Here is a 15,323-nt window from a genome sequence, read left to right on the forward strand (position 1 = left end):
GGGACTGATGCACCATCATTTTCTCCCTATTATTTACGTCCATTTAAGACATAATTGTGTTTAATTGAATCTCAGAGCTGGTCATTTTGACATTTTTATGTATATTTGATAGTTAAGGACGCACGAGCCCAAGTATAGGCAGTCCCTTTCGGAGCGCGCACCGCCTTGTGAACAGCGTCTCTTGCGCAGGTTTTTGTGTTTTTAATAGCCATTTTTTTTTATCTTGCAACAGTAGAAGACAGCATTTTGCAACAATCGCTGATCGTGCTGATTCTGACGGTTACGTTTGGGTTTTAGGAAGAAGAAGAACTGACAGCGCTCCGCAGTGCCGTGAAGTAAAGGAAGTTAAGCTGGACAGATCGTCTCGTTTTTTTAACGGTTTTATCTCAAATATCTTCTTTTTATAATCTTTGGAAGCCAAAATACAAAATATATTAGAATAATATCCCAGATCTAAAGTGTAACCACGTTGAATGTTAGTCCTGTCCTCATTGTCACTCATTAAGCAAGGGCTGTCGTGTTGCGCGTGCTGTGGCTTTGCGTGAGAGATCGCTCTCTCTCTTCTCTCTCTCTCTTCTGAACTGCGAATTGCAAATTTGCATCACAGACTATGGTTTAATTAAAATATAGCTTATATATAGAAATGGCTGGCGAAACATGTTCAAGATAACTTCTTTATAGGAATAATAAATAGTAGCCCAACTTATGTGTATTTACTTAATTTCTCCAGTACCGACAGCAGAACCGATAATGTCCGAGCTTATCGATACAGCGGTCTTTCAAAATTCAGTACCGGGGCCCGTTTAATACCGGGTTTCGGTACCCATCCCTAATAAATACAGTCCGTTTTCTCACACAAACCGCTCGTTTCGTGTCTTAGGCCATCAATGTGTCCTTACATTTACGATTCATTAAATCATGTTTAATTTGGACTTCTCTGTGCATGCTCTCTGAGGTGGTGACCATAGACCTCCATTATATGACTGACAGACAAGAACGGTTTGACCTAAAATCATAAAAATTGAAAATACTGCGGAAACAAAGACACCTACATCTTGGATGCACTTGAGGTAAGCTAAAACATACCAAAAATTAATTTCAAAGTGAACTATCCCTTTAATATTTATTTTCCCAAACAGTTTTACAATTTCTGTGCTGACAATCTTATTCATATGGACACTGCCAGTTTCTCTTAATAACAAGCAGGATTGGGCTTTGAATATCTGTGGAGCCTCGAGTCAGAGAGTTTAAGAAGTTGGTGAACGGATGAATAAATGTTCGCATTGCTTCCCGTCCCTCACAGTTTGTGCCGTTCCGGGATTACATGGACCGGACGGGGAACCACGTGTTGAGCATGGCACGACTGGCCAAAGACGTTCTGGCCGAGATTCCCGACCAGTTCATTTCTTACATGAAGAGCCGGGGGATCAAACCCAATCCAGCGCCGCCTCCATACACACCGCCGGGACACACACACCACACACAGATCTGAGCTTTAGGCGTTCGCTCCAAGTGTGTTTGAACTCTCCGAGACACTCCGAGGTACAGTGGCGTTTCTGTTCGTGCCATCTCAATTCTCTGCCCGTTTTTTTCTGGGAAGGACAGTGTGACCCAAGGGCAGCTTTTTTTTTGTTTTGTTTAAAAATGTCTATATCTTGGCCTGTGACTGTTTCTTATTTTGTGGATCGTTTGACGAGAGGATGAAGAGCCGGAGGAGGGTGATGTTTGTGGTTTCAACTTGTGCCTGTGTGTGACTGTCTCAGTGTCCCAGGACAAGTGTGCCCTAATCTGACATTGGACCGTTCTCCACATCGGTACACTAGAGTGTGCGTGTGGCGTTTTTAGATCTGTACCGCTTTCATTACGTATCAGGGCAGGCCTGTGTCGGTTTGGGGTTATTATGTTTATGGAAAAATGTTTGTCAGTTTCCATTGGGGATGAGAGATGTACTAGTTGCAACACCGGCTCTTTGGGAAAACGTGCCTCTACCTGCTTTTCTTAACACTATCAGGTATGTTGGGTTTGGTGGAAGTGCTAATGTTATTTTCAAACTGGATAGAGCATTAACATTTTAGCGCCACACACCCAACACTACAACAACCAGTGTAATAAAACATTGCCAGATGTTCACGTTCATCTTTCAGAGAAACTGTACACAAGATGTGCTGGACGCAATGCAATATCATTTTTCAGGAATATCACCACTGGCACGTTTTTCCAATGAGGCTTGACTATTTTCCCACAATTCCACACAGAACACCTGCTAAAAGTCAATGTCGAAGCATAACCTGCATCAATAAGTTATGATGCACTACTCTCAGTACTCTGTGCTTCTGTAGGAATGGCATTGTGGTGGAGCCTGTAAGTGCGGCTCATGAGCTCAGAGCGCTCACACACTCAACTAGAGTTCATTCACCAACTCAATTTTGTCAAGAGGCTTTTAATCAAATCAGAGTGTCTGATGGATCTGTGCTCTGCCGGTATAGGCTGCGTGGAGGAGCATTACAGGCCAGTCTGGATATAATAACCATCAGCATTATAGATGTATTCCTGCTGACCAGAGCATCAAACATCACTGCCCTTTTCATCCCTAGATGTCGTCACTGCATTCATTCTGTCTATGTGTGTGTTTATACTAGTGATGGGCTAATATATCGATACTGGTGTCGAGAATCGAAAGTATTGACACTCAAATAAAAATATATCGATACTACAGGGATTTTTACCAGTGATTTAGTTTATTTGACAAGACATCGAATGCGTACAATATGCATAATGAATAACCTATGTTAGTGAATAATTGTGCTTTCCTGCTTACACATGCAAATGCTGCAAGTCAGAACTAATCAATCATAGAGAGCATTCCTTGTGGAAATGAACATTACAGTGAGCATAGTTCAAATAGGCCTCTAATATTTTGTAGATTTCCATGGTTACCACTACAAGTAAACATTTTAACCATGTGTAAATAATAATATAATTTAATAAGTTCCAATTAAGCCATATTGAATGTTAAAATTGCCTTTCAAATATAATGGACCCATTTTAATCTTTGTAATTTGATCATTTAAGAAATTTTCTAATTTAAAAGTTCAGTTTAAAGGTATCGTATTGGTATCGGTATCGACGATACTGGCCTTGAAAGTATCGGTATCGTATCGAAAACAAAATACGTGGTATCGCCCATCACTAGTTTATACGCCCCATTTTAAAATTCATAATAATGCTCTTTTTTAGTTGTTTTCAGTTGATTTTCTTTAGTTGAATTGGTTTGTATTTATTGCTTTTTTTAATTCTACGTTTTCACGGTTAAGGACCATTTTATAAATAAATGATCTGATTTTTTAACACCGCATACCACATTAATATAATATTAAAAAGTCCTTTTTCATTATTTATTCTATTTGTATGCTTATACACCTCAGTTTTAAATTCATTATAATGTATTTGTTTTTGTCAGTTTATTTCCTTCAGTTTGTATTTATTGCACACTTTATTATTGCTTTTTTTATTCTACATTTTTAATGTTTTGGTACCATTTTTATTTATTTATTTATTTTTGTTTCGATAAATTATCTGATTTTTTTAACACCATCAGTTTGTATTTATTGCACACTATATTATTGCTTTTTTTAAAATCCACATTTTCACAGTTTGAGTACCATTTGAATAAATGATCAGATTTTTACACACCATATGCCACATTAATAAACATAAAAGTCCCTTTTCATCATTTATCGTCTCTATTTGTGTTCTCCACCTCATTTTAAATGTCAAAATAATGTTTTTTTATTATTTCAGATTGAAATCACTTGATTTTTTTCAGTTCAGTCGATTCGTATTGATTGCACACTATATTCTTGCTTTGTTTAATTCTACATTTTTAAAGTAAATGATTCCTTTTTTCAGTTTGAATAAATTATGAGATTTTTAAACTACATATATAAATACCCTGCTCTCAAGATAATCATTGGAAATATAGTTACTTTAACAGAAAGCTGCTAAACCTTTATCCCAAAGGTTTCCATGTAAATGCCAGTAAGAAACCAGTTTAACTATGCATATCATTTAACGATAGACCTTCATTACACAGGAATCAATCTGGTATGAGGAACATTTTCTAAATCTAGTGTTTTAGGATATTTCAATATTTTCAACACTCACACTTTGTAATTACAAAAACTATTTCACACTTAGAGTCTAACTGCTCTTTTTGGCTAAACCAGAACAACTCACAATCAAAAGCGTCAATGTTTACACCGCTGCTGGTTCTCCAAATGGGATCATCTTGGGAGCCATTGATGTTTCTCTAAACCAGGGGCCAGAATTGTCTTCGTCCATTTCAATGCCTTCAAATAAATGACCTTTTTCAGTAGCAATCCCACTATTCAAACGGTTCATCAGTTCTTTGTCATCCTACATCAGTGACATCAATTCCTTTTTACTGGCAGGGACGCCATTGTGCGTGTAATATCTGATAAAAGGCTGGAATTAGCACAGAGGAGATTTGCCCTGTGTTCATCTCACACAATGGAGGTTTGAGCTTTTGCATATCCCAGTCAGAGGCCAATGCACAAAACAATTCATGTATTTTGATGATCGCATTCAGTTGGCTATTTCAGATTTCATTTACACTTGGCCACATTAATGTTCCTCCATAAAACACACAAATTCGTTATATTATTCATGCGTTAAATGCAAATTCCACTGCATTAATGTGGCTCAAATGAAGTCGGAAACAGGAGGGGGTGACATTTGCTTAAACAATTGGTGTGCAAAACACAACAGCTTTGTCTCAGAATTAAATATGCAAAGCTCCCAAACCTCTGGATGTCAACTTAAATGCTGACCGTTTGCACTAAAGTGCTAGACGGCACAAGGTCCTGAGGCACGAACTTCACATAAACACGGATAAAATATATCCGTCTAACCAGCGCATGCGCACATTAGAAAAAACTATTAATTAGCCTACAAAGCAGCGATTTTTAAATCATTTTCAAATGCAAGAATACATCCAACATTGCAGTGGTGAATGGGAACGGGTGAATGTTGAAGTGGAATGGTGAATGTTTTATTTTTCTGCATGAACCTAAAGTTTACAGAACTTCTTGTCAGTTAGGCTATCATTTCTCTGAAACATCAAGGGAGTATTTTTTACTGCAAAGTCATGGGACTGCTTTGAATGATCTCTTGGTTTTCCTTTTCTTGAAGTGATATAAGAAAATTGATTTATTTTTGTTCATGCCTGGAATGTACGATAAGCCATTAAATGCAGACCTCCGCAAATAAATGACCAGCGTCCATGAGGATTGAATCACTGAAAGACAGCGCGTGAATGTGGGATATTACAGGAAGCGCGCGCCGCCCAGAGGTCGCGACACTTCACTTTGACGTTCAAAATTCAATCACAATCTTGGCTATTATTTATTACCCGTCATTTAAATTTTCAGAAATGTAATAGCTTTTGTTTTCGTTCACATTTTCATTTTTAGAACTTTTACAAGAAAAAAAATTATTCCGATAATATAGTGAGAGTAGGTATCTCAAAACGTGATCTTAGCTCTACCTCAACGTCACATCTTCCTGGTCCGCATCGCGTTAAAGGGATAGTTCACCCAAAAATGTACTCAGCCACATGTTGCTCTGAACCTTGTTTTTTTCTTCTGATGAACACAAACGATATTTTGAAAAGTGTTCGTAATAAAACAGTTAATGGCAGCCATTGACATTTTGTTCAAGGGGGTAATCCATCTACCGGAAGTTGAAGCCTCGCGGCAGCTGCCATCTTGTAGCAGAACCTCACTTGCGTTAGCAATTCCATTGACTCCCATTCATTTTGGCGTCATTTTGACAGCGAATAACATTACATCTGAGGCGTTTCAAGACTCCATTTGTCCATTATTTATTTCTAAAGAATCACGACGGCAATGTATAAAATGCTCCATTACCTTGTAGCTTACATTAAGGCCCCATAGAAGCAGTTTTTGGTAAAATTAGGCCAACGATTGCGTCATAACCAAGCGACTCTCTGTCGCACAGTAGAGAGATTACCATATGGACAGGAGGAGAGGCTCGCAGGCAATCGGGGAAACGTGGAGGCAAAATGACAAAATAATTAATCAGAATACCTAGCAAAAGTTTCTCTTGCTCCTCGCTCATGGACAGCTCCTATTCACACTCTCCGTCTCTGCGAGTTTCGGGAGGGAATGATTCAGATTTCTAATGCCACAGCACTAGAAGACAGACGGGTCGCTCACGTCACATTTACATCGTCAAGCTCTGTTTGAGTCGGTTTGAGTCTGCGCGTCAGGAACGGAAGTCCTAAAAAATCGCCAAAAACGGACTTCACTTGTCTCAGTGGAGTTTCAATGAGATCGCTCTGTCCACGTCTTATACTGTCCATGATTTTGTTCCTATTATGGAAGGAAGAAAATGGCTGCCATCAACTGTTTGATTCATACCAAGTCCCCCTGTGGTGAAAATCAAGCTTTTAATGTTGTTTATATGTATATGTTAACATGCTTTAAGACAAACCATGTGTAAATTCATAAGTCCACAGCAATGCTGAGCATTTTCTGCAGTGAACCAAAGAGTCTCAAAAACACGGTTTGACATCGCTGGCGTTTCTGGCGTCACAAACGACCTTGTAACCAATCAAAGCTGGTGTGAGTGAGTGGAGGTGGGGCTAATTTGCATATTCGTGGATTTGCCTATACTAAATAAGGCAAGGTGTAGAGTTACATTCAGACTTTTTTTCACAGGGAAAAGGCGTTTAAACATCATTTTGGTGATCAAAGACAAGTTTTAAGGCATACAAATATTGACTACGGGGGACTTTATTGTATTATTGTAGTATTTTGTGTTCAACAGAAGAAAGAAACTCATACAGGTTTGGAACAACATGAGGGTGAGTAAATTATGAAAACATTTTCATTTTTGGCTGAACTATCCGTTTGGGTGCTCACCATGGGGAGACTGTCATTAGATTTTGCACATTTTGACAGTTTTTGTTTCTCTCTCTCCACCAAATGGACTGGAATTACAGTTTAGTTACAGACCACCCTCAGTGTAATCTGTCGAAATGACGGACAGCCCTTTAGAAATCAGTCAGGAAAATACTGTGTTAACGCAACCTCTGGTGACGCAGCACCTGTAACACACACATCGAGCGCTGTCCACATGTAACATACTGTAGACACTGTTTTCACTGAACACTTGTGCATGTATGGCCTGAACTTTAGTGATTGATTGGGGTTGTTTTTCTCTTCCTATTTCTGTAGTTATGTTGGGAATGTTTTATATATATTATATTTTATTAATCATTATTTATTTTCATCTGAGGCATTGGCAGCCAACCAGCATATCATGGCCATTGTTATTATTATTATTTATTAATAAAAAATACACACATTGTGACATACAAATAAATTACAAAAATTTGATTAATGCAACACACAATAGACCATTTTATTGTTGTAATTTCTTTTGCATGTTTGCTCCCAACAAATTCTATTGTACATGATCTTTGTCATACGGTGGGTTGTGAAATGCTTTGTATTGAAATGCCTTAACTAAATATGAATAAAAAATGAAGTCTTTTCCAAACTCTTGTTCTCTGGAGAATGTATGTGTGTATATATATAGCGGCTGGTGTTGAGAGGTTTGACTGGAGACTGGAGGAGAACTGTGACGTGTCCAGCAGCTCTTCACGCATAATGAACACTACACCAGATCAATGACAGCTTCCGGAGACGACAAGAGGAGCGCACACTATTCTGAGCCAATGAGTGACTCATATTTTCAAGCCACTTTCAGTTCGGTGAGTTTCATTAAAGAATGAAACATGAGGAGGGGAAATATAGAGAGAATAACACAAATAGAACATTACTGAAATCATCAACTAAAGGAGCATGTTGTGTTCCACTGGAGTGATTGGCATAAAGTGACAAACATGTTTACTGTACACACTAAAGGGACACTATGCAGTTTTTTAGTTTTTTGATTTTTTTTTTAGCTGAACAGCTTCGGAATTATTGAAAGGATTATATGAATTATTTCGGGTTGAATGGTGGCCGTGTTACGGTGAAATCACAAAACCTAATGCACAAAAAAAAAACGTGCCCCTGCTTGATATACAACCACCAATCCGGCGAAACTACTGGAAGTAAGCGGGCGCCATTACTGAGCTGTTGCTGGGTAGCGTTGCGCCATTGCCTCCTATTGTTTTAGTTGCAACTTGCGTCCACTGGAACAAACAGCCCGCGATTTACGACTGTCACTAACGTTGCAACGTTACCCCTTGTATAATGTCAAGTGGGTAAACAGTTTCCGTTATAAATTGTTTCAATGGTGGCAGTAAAATTTCAATTTTGAAGAGAAAACATTGTGAATACCCCGGGTCGACTGCCCCTGTCTGGTGCCGTACGGATTACACAGATTTCCTGGGCGAGAACAAGAGGCGGACATTCGCGTATAATAACAATTTTTTAATGGCATAAGTAAAAAAATATAATAAATATGTGATATAGCAGTGTTTCCTCTAGGATTTTTCCAAGCTGTGGGGGCAGGCCCATTTCCCCGGTGGGGGGGCCTTGTCTCCCCAAAGTATTATAATCGATCATGCGCATCCCGTGTGCAGAATGATGCACTTGAAGCAACACCAAGTCACAGCAAGCAATGCTTCACATTGAAAAGAACATAGCGAAGGGATTATATCTATAATATGCTTAGTAGGGCTGGACGATTTGGGGAAAATGTCATATTGCCATTGCAATTACTGAGGTCAATATTGCAATTGTGATATGCGATTCCGATATAATAAAATGGTTTCATGAGTCCAACTTGCTTGGTTCTAAAGTAAAATGCACACACAGATTAGTGATCATTCTGTGTATTAATGTTTATTTCTCAACTCAAACTACAGACAACAGCTAAATGATTGATAACACCTATAATGATCAATAAACCATCAACCAAACCATCATTACAGTGAAAGCTATCAACTTTTTTAAAAAAATTATTAGGCTAAAAAAAAAATTAACAACTTTTAAATTAAGTGATCTTCAAACAATCCCCACATAAACCCATAATAAAAACCATATTTACCTGTGCCCTTCCTGTCTTAACAGGTACAGAAATTGAATAAAGTTATCAAACAGTCTGTGCTGCATGAATTATAAATTATATATAGAATAATCCTTATTAAAGCTACAAAAGTTCTTTAGTCAAGATCAGTGAGTAATTTTCTAATTTCCCTTTGTTCTTTTAACTTGACTGACAGAACGCTTTATTCGCTGCTGGCCCTTTAAGAGAACCCGTTGCCGAGACGCGGATCTCACATGCGCCTCATAGCACAACTCTTTTCGTCCTTAAGACTTTTCTTACGTTATGAAGATACTCGACAAAACGACATTTTGGCATAATTGTGTGTGTTATTGTTCGTTCAAGCTCGAAAGAGAACTGTATTCTGGCACGCGTCAGTGCATGCGCATTATGGCGCGCGTCTTTCTGCGAGTCTCATTTAGGGCATTCACAGGCAGCTTTTCAGTTCTTGTCGTGCAAAATGCGAAAAGGCATTTGCACGAATAAGAGCAGGATCGTGTAACACTAGTCAAAGGATGACAAAAAAGAAGAGATGCTGCGTTAATAGCCCTAATTTGTTTATTTCATATAAAATCGCGGCATTTTGCGTTATATAATTGCATAGGTTTGAGATCGCTATTACGATTGCGATATGATTAATCGTGCAGCACTAATGCTTAGTGTATTCTATATGCAACAGTTTTTTGAGCCTTTTCTTTTAACAGTTTTAAATTTCAGTGCGCATGAAGAACAATAGCACTCTCTCGACTCCATGCTGTAATCTTACTTAAAGGGATTGTGAAAGGTATGGGCAATAAACTCCACTCCAGCAAGATAAAGTCATTTTATGAAAACCATAGACCTTTATGCTTTATCTACAAATGAAGTAATAATGGGAATATTGACCTTGAAGAGAGTGTCGTCGTGTCGCAAACGAACGCGACGCGCTGTGTGAATTCTGAATGGAGAATGACTGAGGCGAGATGACTTTCCGTTAACTTTAACTTAGCGACTAAAATTACACATTATGCAATGACTTTAGAAGTCTTGGAATATAGGGTGAAAACTTGATTGTGCTTTACAAAGTTTTTTATGCCTTTAGTGGGGCTTAACAAAATAACATAATACTATGCAGAATATCTGACGTCACTGAGAAGCTGTAGCCGTGGCGGGAGGATTTTAAGTGTGGCGGCCCGCCACGGGAGAATGAATGTAGAGGAAACACTGTATAGTGATCAGCAAAATCTCCTCTCTTGCTATTTTCTCTATTCAATTAACATGCTATGGTCATTAAATGGCTTTCCTGAGCTAAATGTAACGTTATGTGACATAATTGTTTTCCTGCTGTTATACTGACCTCTTTCCATGGTTTAAATACACTAATTGGTCGATATTATGTATACTTTCTAGCTGTAACGTTACCTTACCCTTGCCCGTTGCAATGTGAAAATGAGATAAATAATGGACACAAATGAAAAACATGAATTTGTTTATTTGATTTCATTCATTTATTTATTTATTGCTGCCAAATGGACAGATCTTTTTATAGTTTCCTCGTTAGCAAACGTTAGCCTAGCTAGCTTGCCAAGCTATTTTCATAAATAATCTGTAAGATCGTTTGTACCTTCATCTGTGACTGGAGACCACTGTCTAACATCATCAACCCCAAAACAAGTCATTCTGCCTGGCTGTAGCTGTCATCGAGGGTGCGTTCGCGTTATCACCGAGGTTTGTTTACATACCGGTTCATATGTCTATGCCGGTGTAACAGCTCAGTACTGGCGTCGCCACAAGATGGCAGCCTACACAGAACGCTCGTCGGATTCGTCTATAAACAACTGGTTTTGATGAGGGGAAAAAAACTAAATTACTTTGTGCGATAGAACCCAGAACCTCTTGGAAAACACGCTTGGTTCTGTCACTGGACCATTAAAGTACATAATAGGATAATAGTCGGATCTATGTATTTAATCACGGGAAAATTGTCACCACTAACGACATATATTAGATCCTCTTGAACGACAAATTAAACACAATATGAGTGGTATTTACGACAGTAACGAAACTGGGGCCGAGATGGGTCTTGTACATGTTGCCCACTTGGGTCTGGCCTAGTAGCAAGTGCAATCCTACAACCCGGTCTCATCCCAAGACGTCGTATAACTGACGTTTTGGGACGTCTTTTGACCATACGTCAATATTCGCCTTTTTAGGGCCCCCTTAAACGTCGGTAGATGAGGTTATGGGATCCTAACTCTACCCCAGACCTAAACCTAACCCGTCACCTAACTGACGTTAAAGGTAAAGCGTCAGTTGTATGACAGCCCAGTTGTATGACAGATAAAACTCTTTACATTCGATTATCATGAAAACAAAACTCAGAGATCGGTTGACTATGTACCGATGTTTTATTAGACCAAAGATTCATTGTTCGCCGGAGTTCTCCTTTAATGACCTGCTATTGTTGAAAGCTTCTGGTCTGTGTTGTGTTTAATGGTTGTTGTCTATCAGTGTGTGTCATCATGAAAATAGACTGTAGCCTAAATGAATGGTCTCTAAATGGCCCAGGGTCTGATCTGCATTGTTTTGAAGCGCATAACTTTTTATTATGATGTTTGAATGAGGAATCGACCCGCCGCGTGAGGCTCATTCACAGCCTTCACCGTAACTGGCAGTCAGTTAAAGGTCAGTTACGTTGATGAATTGGCACTTGAATTAATAAGACAGTGAGCTCTGAATGAACGTGTTGTTGCATCTTTCTTTCTCTCTTATACACAGGCTCAGTCCCTTTCCTTAATAATGAGGGTTCTCCTCTGCGCCATCTGTGGGACTCGAGCATCTGTCAGAGCCTCAGATCTGATCTGAGAACAGGCAACTGCACCCACACAATTACCAACACGTTCTCATATTGACTGTGTCGTAGCTGACAGATGAATCCAGACCAGTGTGCTCCCATTAGTTTCAATATCTTCAGGGATGACAGCGGCCATTTTAATATGTTTTTAGGCTACTGCATTTAAATGTACGTTACTTTACAGACGTGGTTGATGTTTTTTCATCTTCGACTAATAGACTAATTGCATTTTAGTCATTAGTTATTACAGGGTTGAACTGTGATTAGGACCTATTTATGATGATGATGGAAAAACAAAAGGTATATAAGCGAAACATGAACTGAGAAATTTCCCTGAATGGAGGAGCACTTCAAAATCATCAGATATTATATTTATTGGTCTCTTATTCCATGCACTCTTAGAAGAAAAGGTTCTATATAGAACCTTAAAAGGTTCTAGCAGCGCTTTGTATTTGGAACCCCTAAAAGGTTCTATACACACTTAAAAAAGTGTTCCTCTGGGTTCTATATAGAACCCTGGGGTTCTATACTTGGCCAATAGAACCTTTTACCAAAAAAAATATGGTTCCATATAGAACCATTTTGGAGTTCCATATATGAAGCGGGGGATGGAACCATTTCTGGTTCTAAATAGAACCATTTCTTCTAAGACGTTTGAAAATGTAGCTACCCTGGAAACCTAAATTAATAAATTAAATTAAAATTAAACCTAAATTAATAAATTAAAATGATCAAAGGGTTAAATATTAAATAAACACAAAATAGACAACCCATATATTTAGTAAAAAATCGTAGAGAGCAGATTTCATTCATATTTGCACTGTCTCAGCGCTGAAGCCCATCGGTGTACAGATGCCCGGCGCCTCCTAGTGGACATCTCATGTTAACACACTGTGTGGAGCAAGAAGTTGTTTCCATAAGAAAATCAATCGAAAGAACTTTTTTAACTATTTTAATATGAAAATGAAAACTAGAGCTGATGTTAATAGAAGAGCAGAACAATAATAATTCTAAAGAATATAAAAAACTATGTTCAATCAAACCAAATAACATGTTTCCTCTCTTCATTTAGTGCAGATTCATTTTACATAAATAAATAAAGAGTTAAATGTGACATGTATCATAATGTGTTTGTGTGATAAATTGCTTTATTGAAAAGTTTAAGTATATTTAAGTGTATCTAAAAGTTGCTGAACTTGATGAACAAATACTGTATAGGCCTAATATAGCCTACTAATTTGCAGTTTGATGGCTTTCAAAACAAATTTTAACTGGCTATCATTTTATCATCGGGGGAAAAATCAGAATGTACTATTTATGGACATCCCAGTACTCCCTCGACGAGAGCTCATTTATACAGCCACATTGTGAGAAAAACTCGAATAATAAAGGTGGTTTTATATTTGAATATATGTTGAGTCTTCAATGTCACATGATCCTTCAGAAATCATTATAATAAGCTACTGTTTGTGCATAATGGATATAAATTAGGTTACATTTAAAAATATAAATATTAAAATACACTGTAAAATGTAATGATGCAATAAACATAATAATTAAAATTAAAAATTGTTTTTTAAATCCATCTGTGTGATGTTAAATACAGACACAGCCTTATGATTGTGATGATCTGCAACAAAATACAGATAACTTTGGCAAAGTTTTAATGACTAGACTAAAGACACTGCTACTTATTTTTATCTCAACTTAGGGGCGTAGAGGGGAGAAATCTGCGGCTCTAAAGACAAATGTGAGCACTGTGGTGAATCTTGAGCTGGATAGTTCTGACCTACCATTTGCGCATTCATTTTATTATTATAATTCTGTATTATTTTAAAGCTTGCCTCTATCCTTGACGGACAGTTAGCCGTGGCTCCTTTAAGTACGCAACGCTGCGTCTGGCGTCATTTCCGGTTGGATGAGCCCGCCTTGGACCATGCGCGCGCTAGCTGTTTTACTGCGTTGAATCAAAAGATAATTTTGGGTTAATTTAGTTAATTTCAGATTAATTATGACAATCTTTAAATTATTTTTTGCGAGCGGATAGATTAACAATCTTTAGTGTGACAGATCTATACATTGGCGATCGCAGAGTGGTCAGACATGGTCTGGTATGTATGATTGTCTTGTATAAGTTATATTTTAACATAATAGTAATATGATATAATATAACGGTGACATATTGTGCATATTTTACACACATACAGGAACATATAGAAATGTAACGAGTTGTTTTAAGGTTGTTGCCCTAGGATTATACGAGTTGAACTTAGTCTTTAGTATTGCTGGCAGATCTTGTATTATGCTAATGTAACGTTACTGTACAAGTATGTGTTTATAGTGCTTCCGCGCGCTCTGTGTATTCATTTACGAGGACACAAATGTTTATAATTACCTAGACATTACGATGTAAACATTGGGAATGAGGTAAATCAGTCGAATTAATAAACATGCCAAACAATGTCATGTTGAAATTCTAAAGTGTCAGAAGTTTTCTATGAGAGTTAAGTTAGTTAAAGGGATTGAGATGGAAATTTAAATATTATCACCTCAGTGTTAACTGTTAAATGCCTGTATAAATTCACTTAACGTGTGTGTGGTTGTGTTTGTCTATGTATGCTAGTGAGGGCTATAATTTCATCGCCATTAAAAACGTTTGCACTTCTTACAACATTAACTTGTTACCTAGCTCACAAATGAGCCAGATGATGTTTATCATTAAATTTAATAATATGCATATTTTTGAGGGCTTGAAATAGAATTGATATGAGTGAAATTATAGATATCTTACCAAAAAATTACTTTGGTTGAGAGTATTGCTTAAGTTTTAAAGTATTTGATAATTATTGTACTTCGGTATGAAAAGGTTTTTTTTCTTTTTTTTTCTTAAACATTGGCCTACTTAAGTATTGAAAGTAGAAGTAAATGCAAAATACGAAGGTGCAAAACATATTAAAATTGTTCTAAACACAGTTTGAGCTGCAAGATTGTGTTAAGTTTGAACGCTTTCTTCCATTTTGTTTTCTTTTAATTAAATAAATGAAAAAAATGTTTACTGTAGGTTAAGTACTGGAAGGGAAAAAATTGGTAACGCTTTACAATAAGGTTTCATTAGTTAACATTAGTGAGTGAACCACTTTAGTTGACATGGACTAGAATGAACAATACTTTAACATATACAATATATATATATATATATATATATACATTTGTTAATGTTATTTGCAATGTTAACTAATACATGATTAAAATGTTGTGTTATGTTGCAGGTTTTAAGCAGCTGATGAACTGGTGTCAGTAGACCCAGCTCTGCTGTTGAAAATCAGGTGAGACCTGCACAACAGTAATGTAATAGCCATTGATATATAACTCACACCACTACTCTTTC

The 15,323-nt window shown here is 37.4% G+C and overlaps 2 protein-coding genes across 2 annotated transcripts in view; both read left to right on the forward strand.

Annotated features, from left to right (window-relative positions):
* The window catches only part of cpne5b (copine 5b), a 203,387-nt gene extending 195,782 nt beyond the window's left edge, over positions 1-7,605 (forward strand). The window contains exon 20 of the mRNA XM_039663352.2: positions 1,304-7,605. Coding sequence (XP_039519286.1) covers positions 1,304-1,492 — 189 coding nt within the window. The 3' untranslated portion in view covers positions 1,493-7,605. The remainder of the gene's footprint in view (positions 1-1,303) is intronic.
* A 6,254-nt stretch (positions 7,606-13,859) lies between these two features.
* The window catches only part of timeless (timeless circadian clock), a 38,665-nt gene continuing 37,201 nt past the window's right edge, over positions 13,860-15,323 (forward strand). Inside the window, exons 1-2 of the mRNA XM_039663322.2 lie at positions 13,860-14,046; positions 15,205-15,261. The gene's annotated coding sequence lies outside the window, so the exon portion shown is untranslated. The remainder of the gene's footprint in view (positions 14,047-15,204; positions 15,262-15,323) is intronic.

This window comes from Pimephales promelas, chromosome 21 (genome assembly GCF_988280905.1).
Source record: "Pimephales promelas chromosome 21, fPimPro1.hap1.1, whole genome shotgun sequence".
Classification (NCBI taxonomy): domain Eukaryota; kingdom Metazoa; phylum Chordata; class Actinopteri; order Cypriniformes; family Leuciscidae; genus Pimephales; species Pimephales promelas.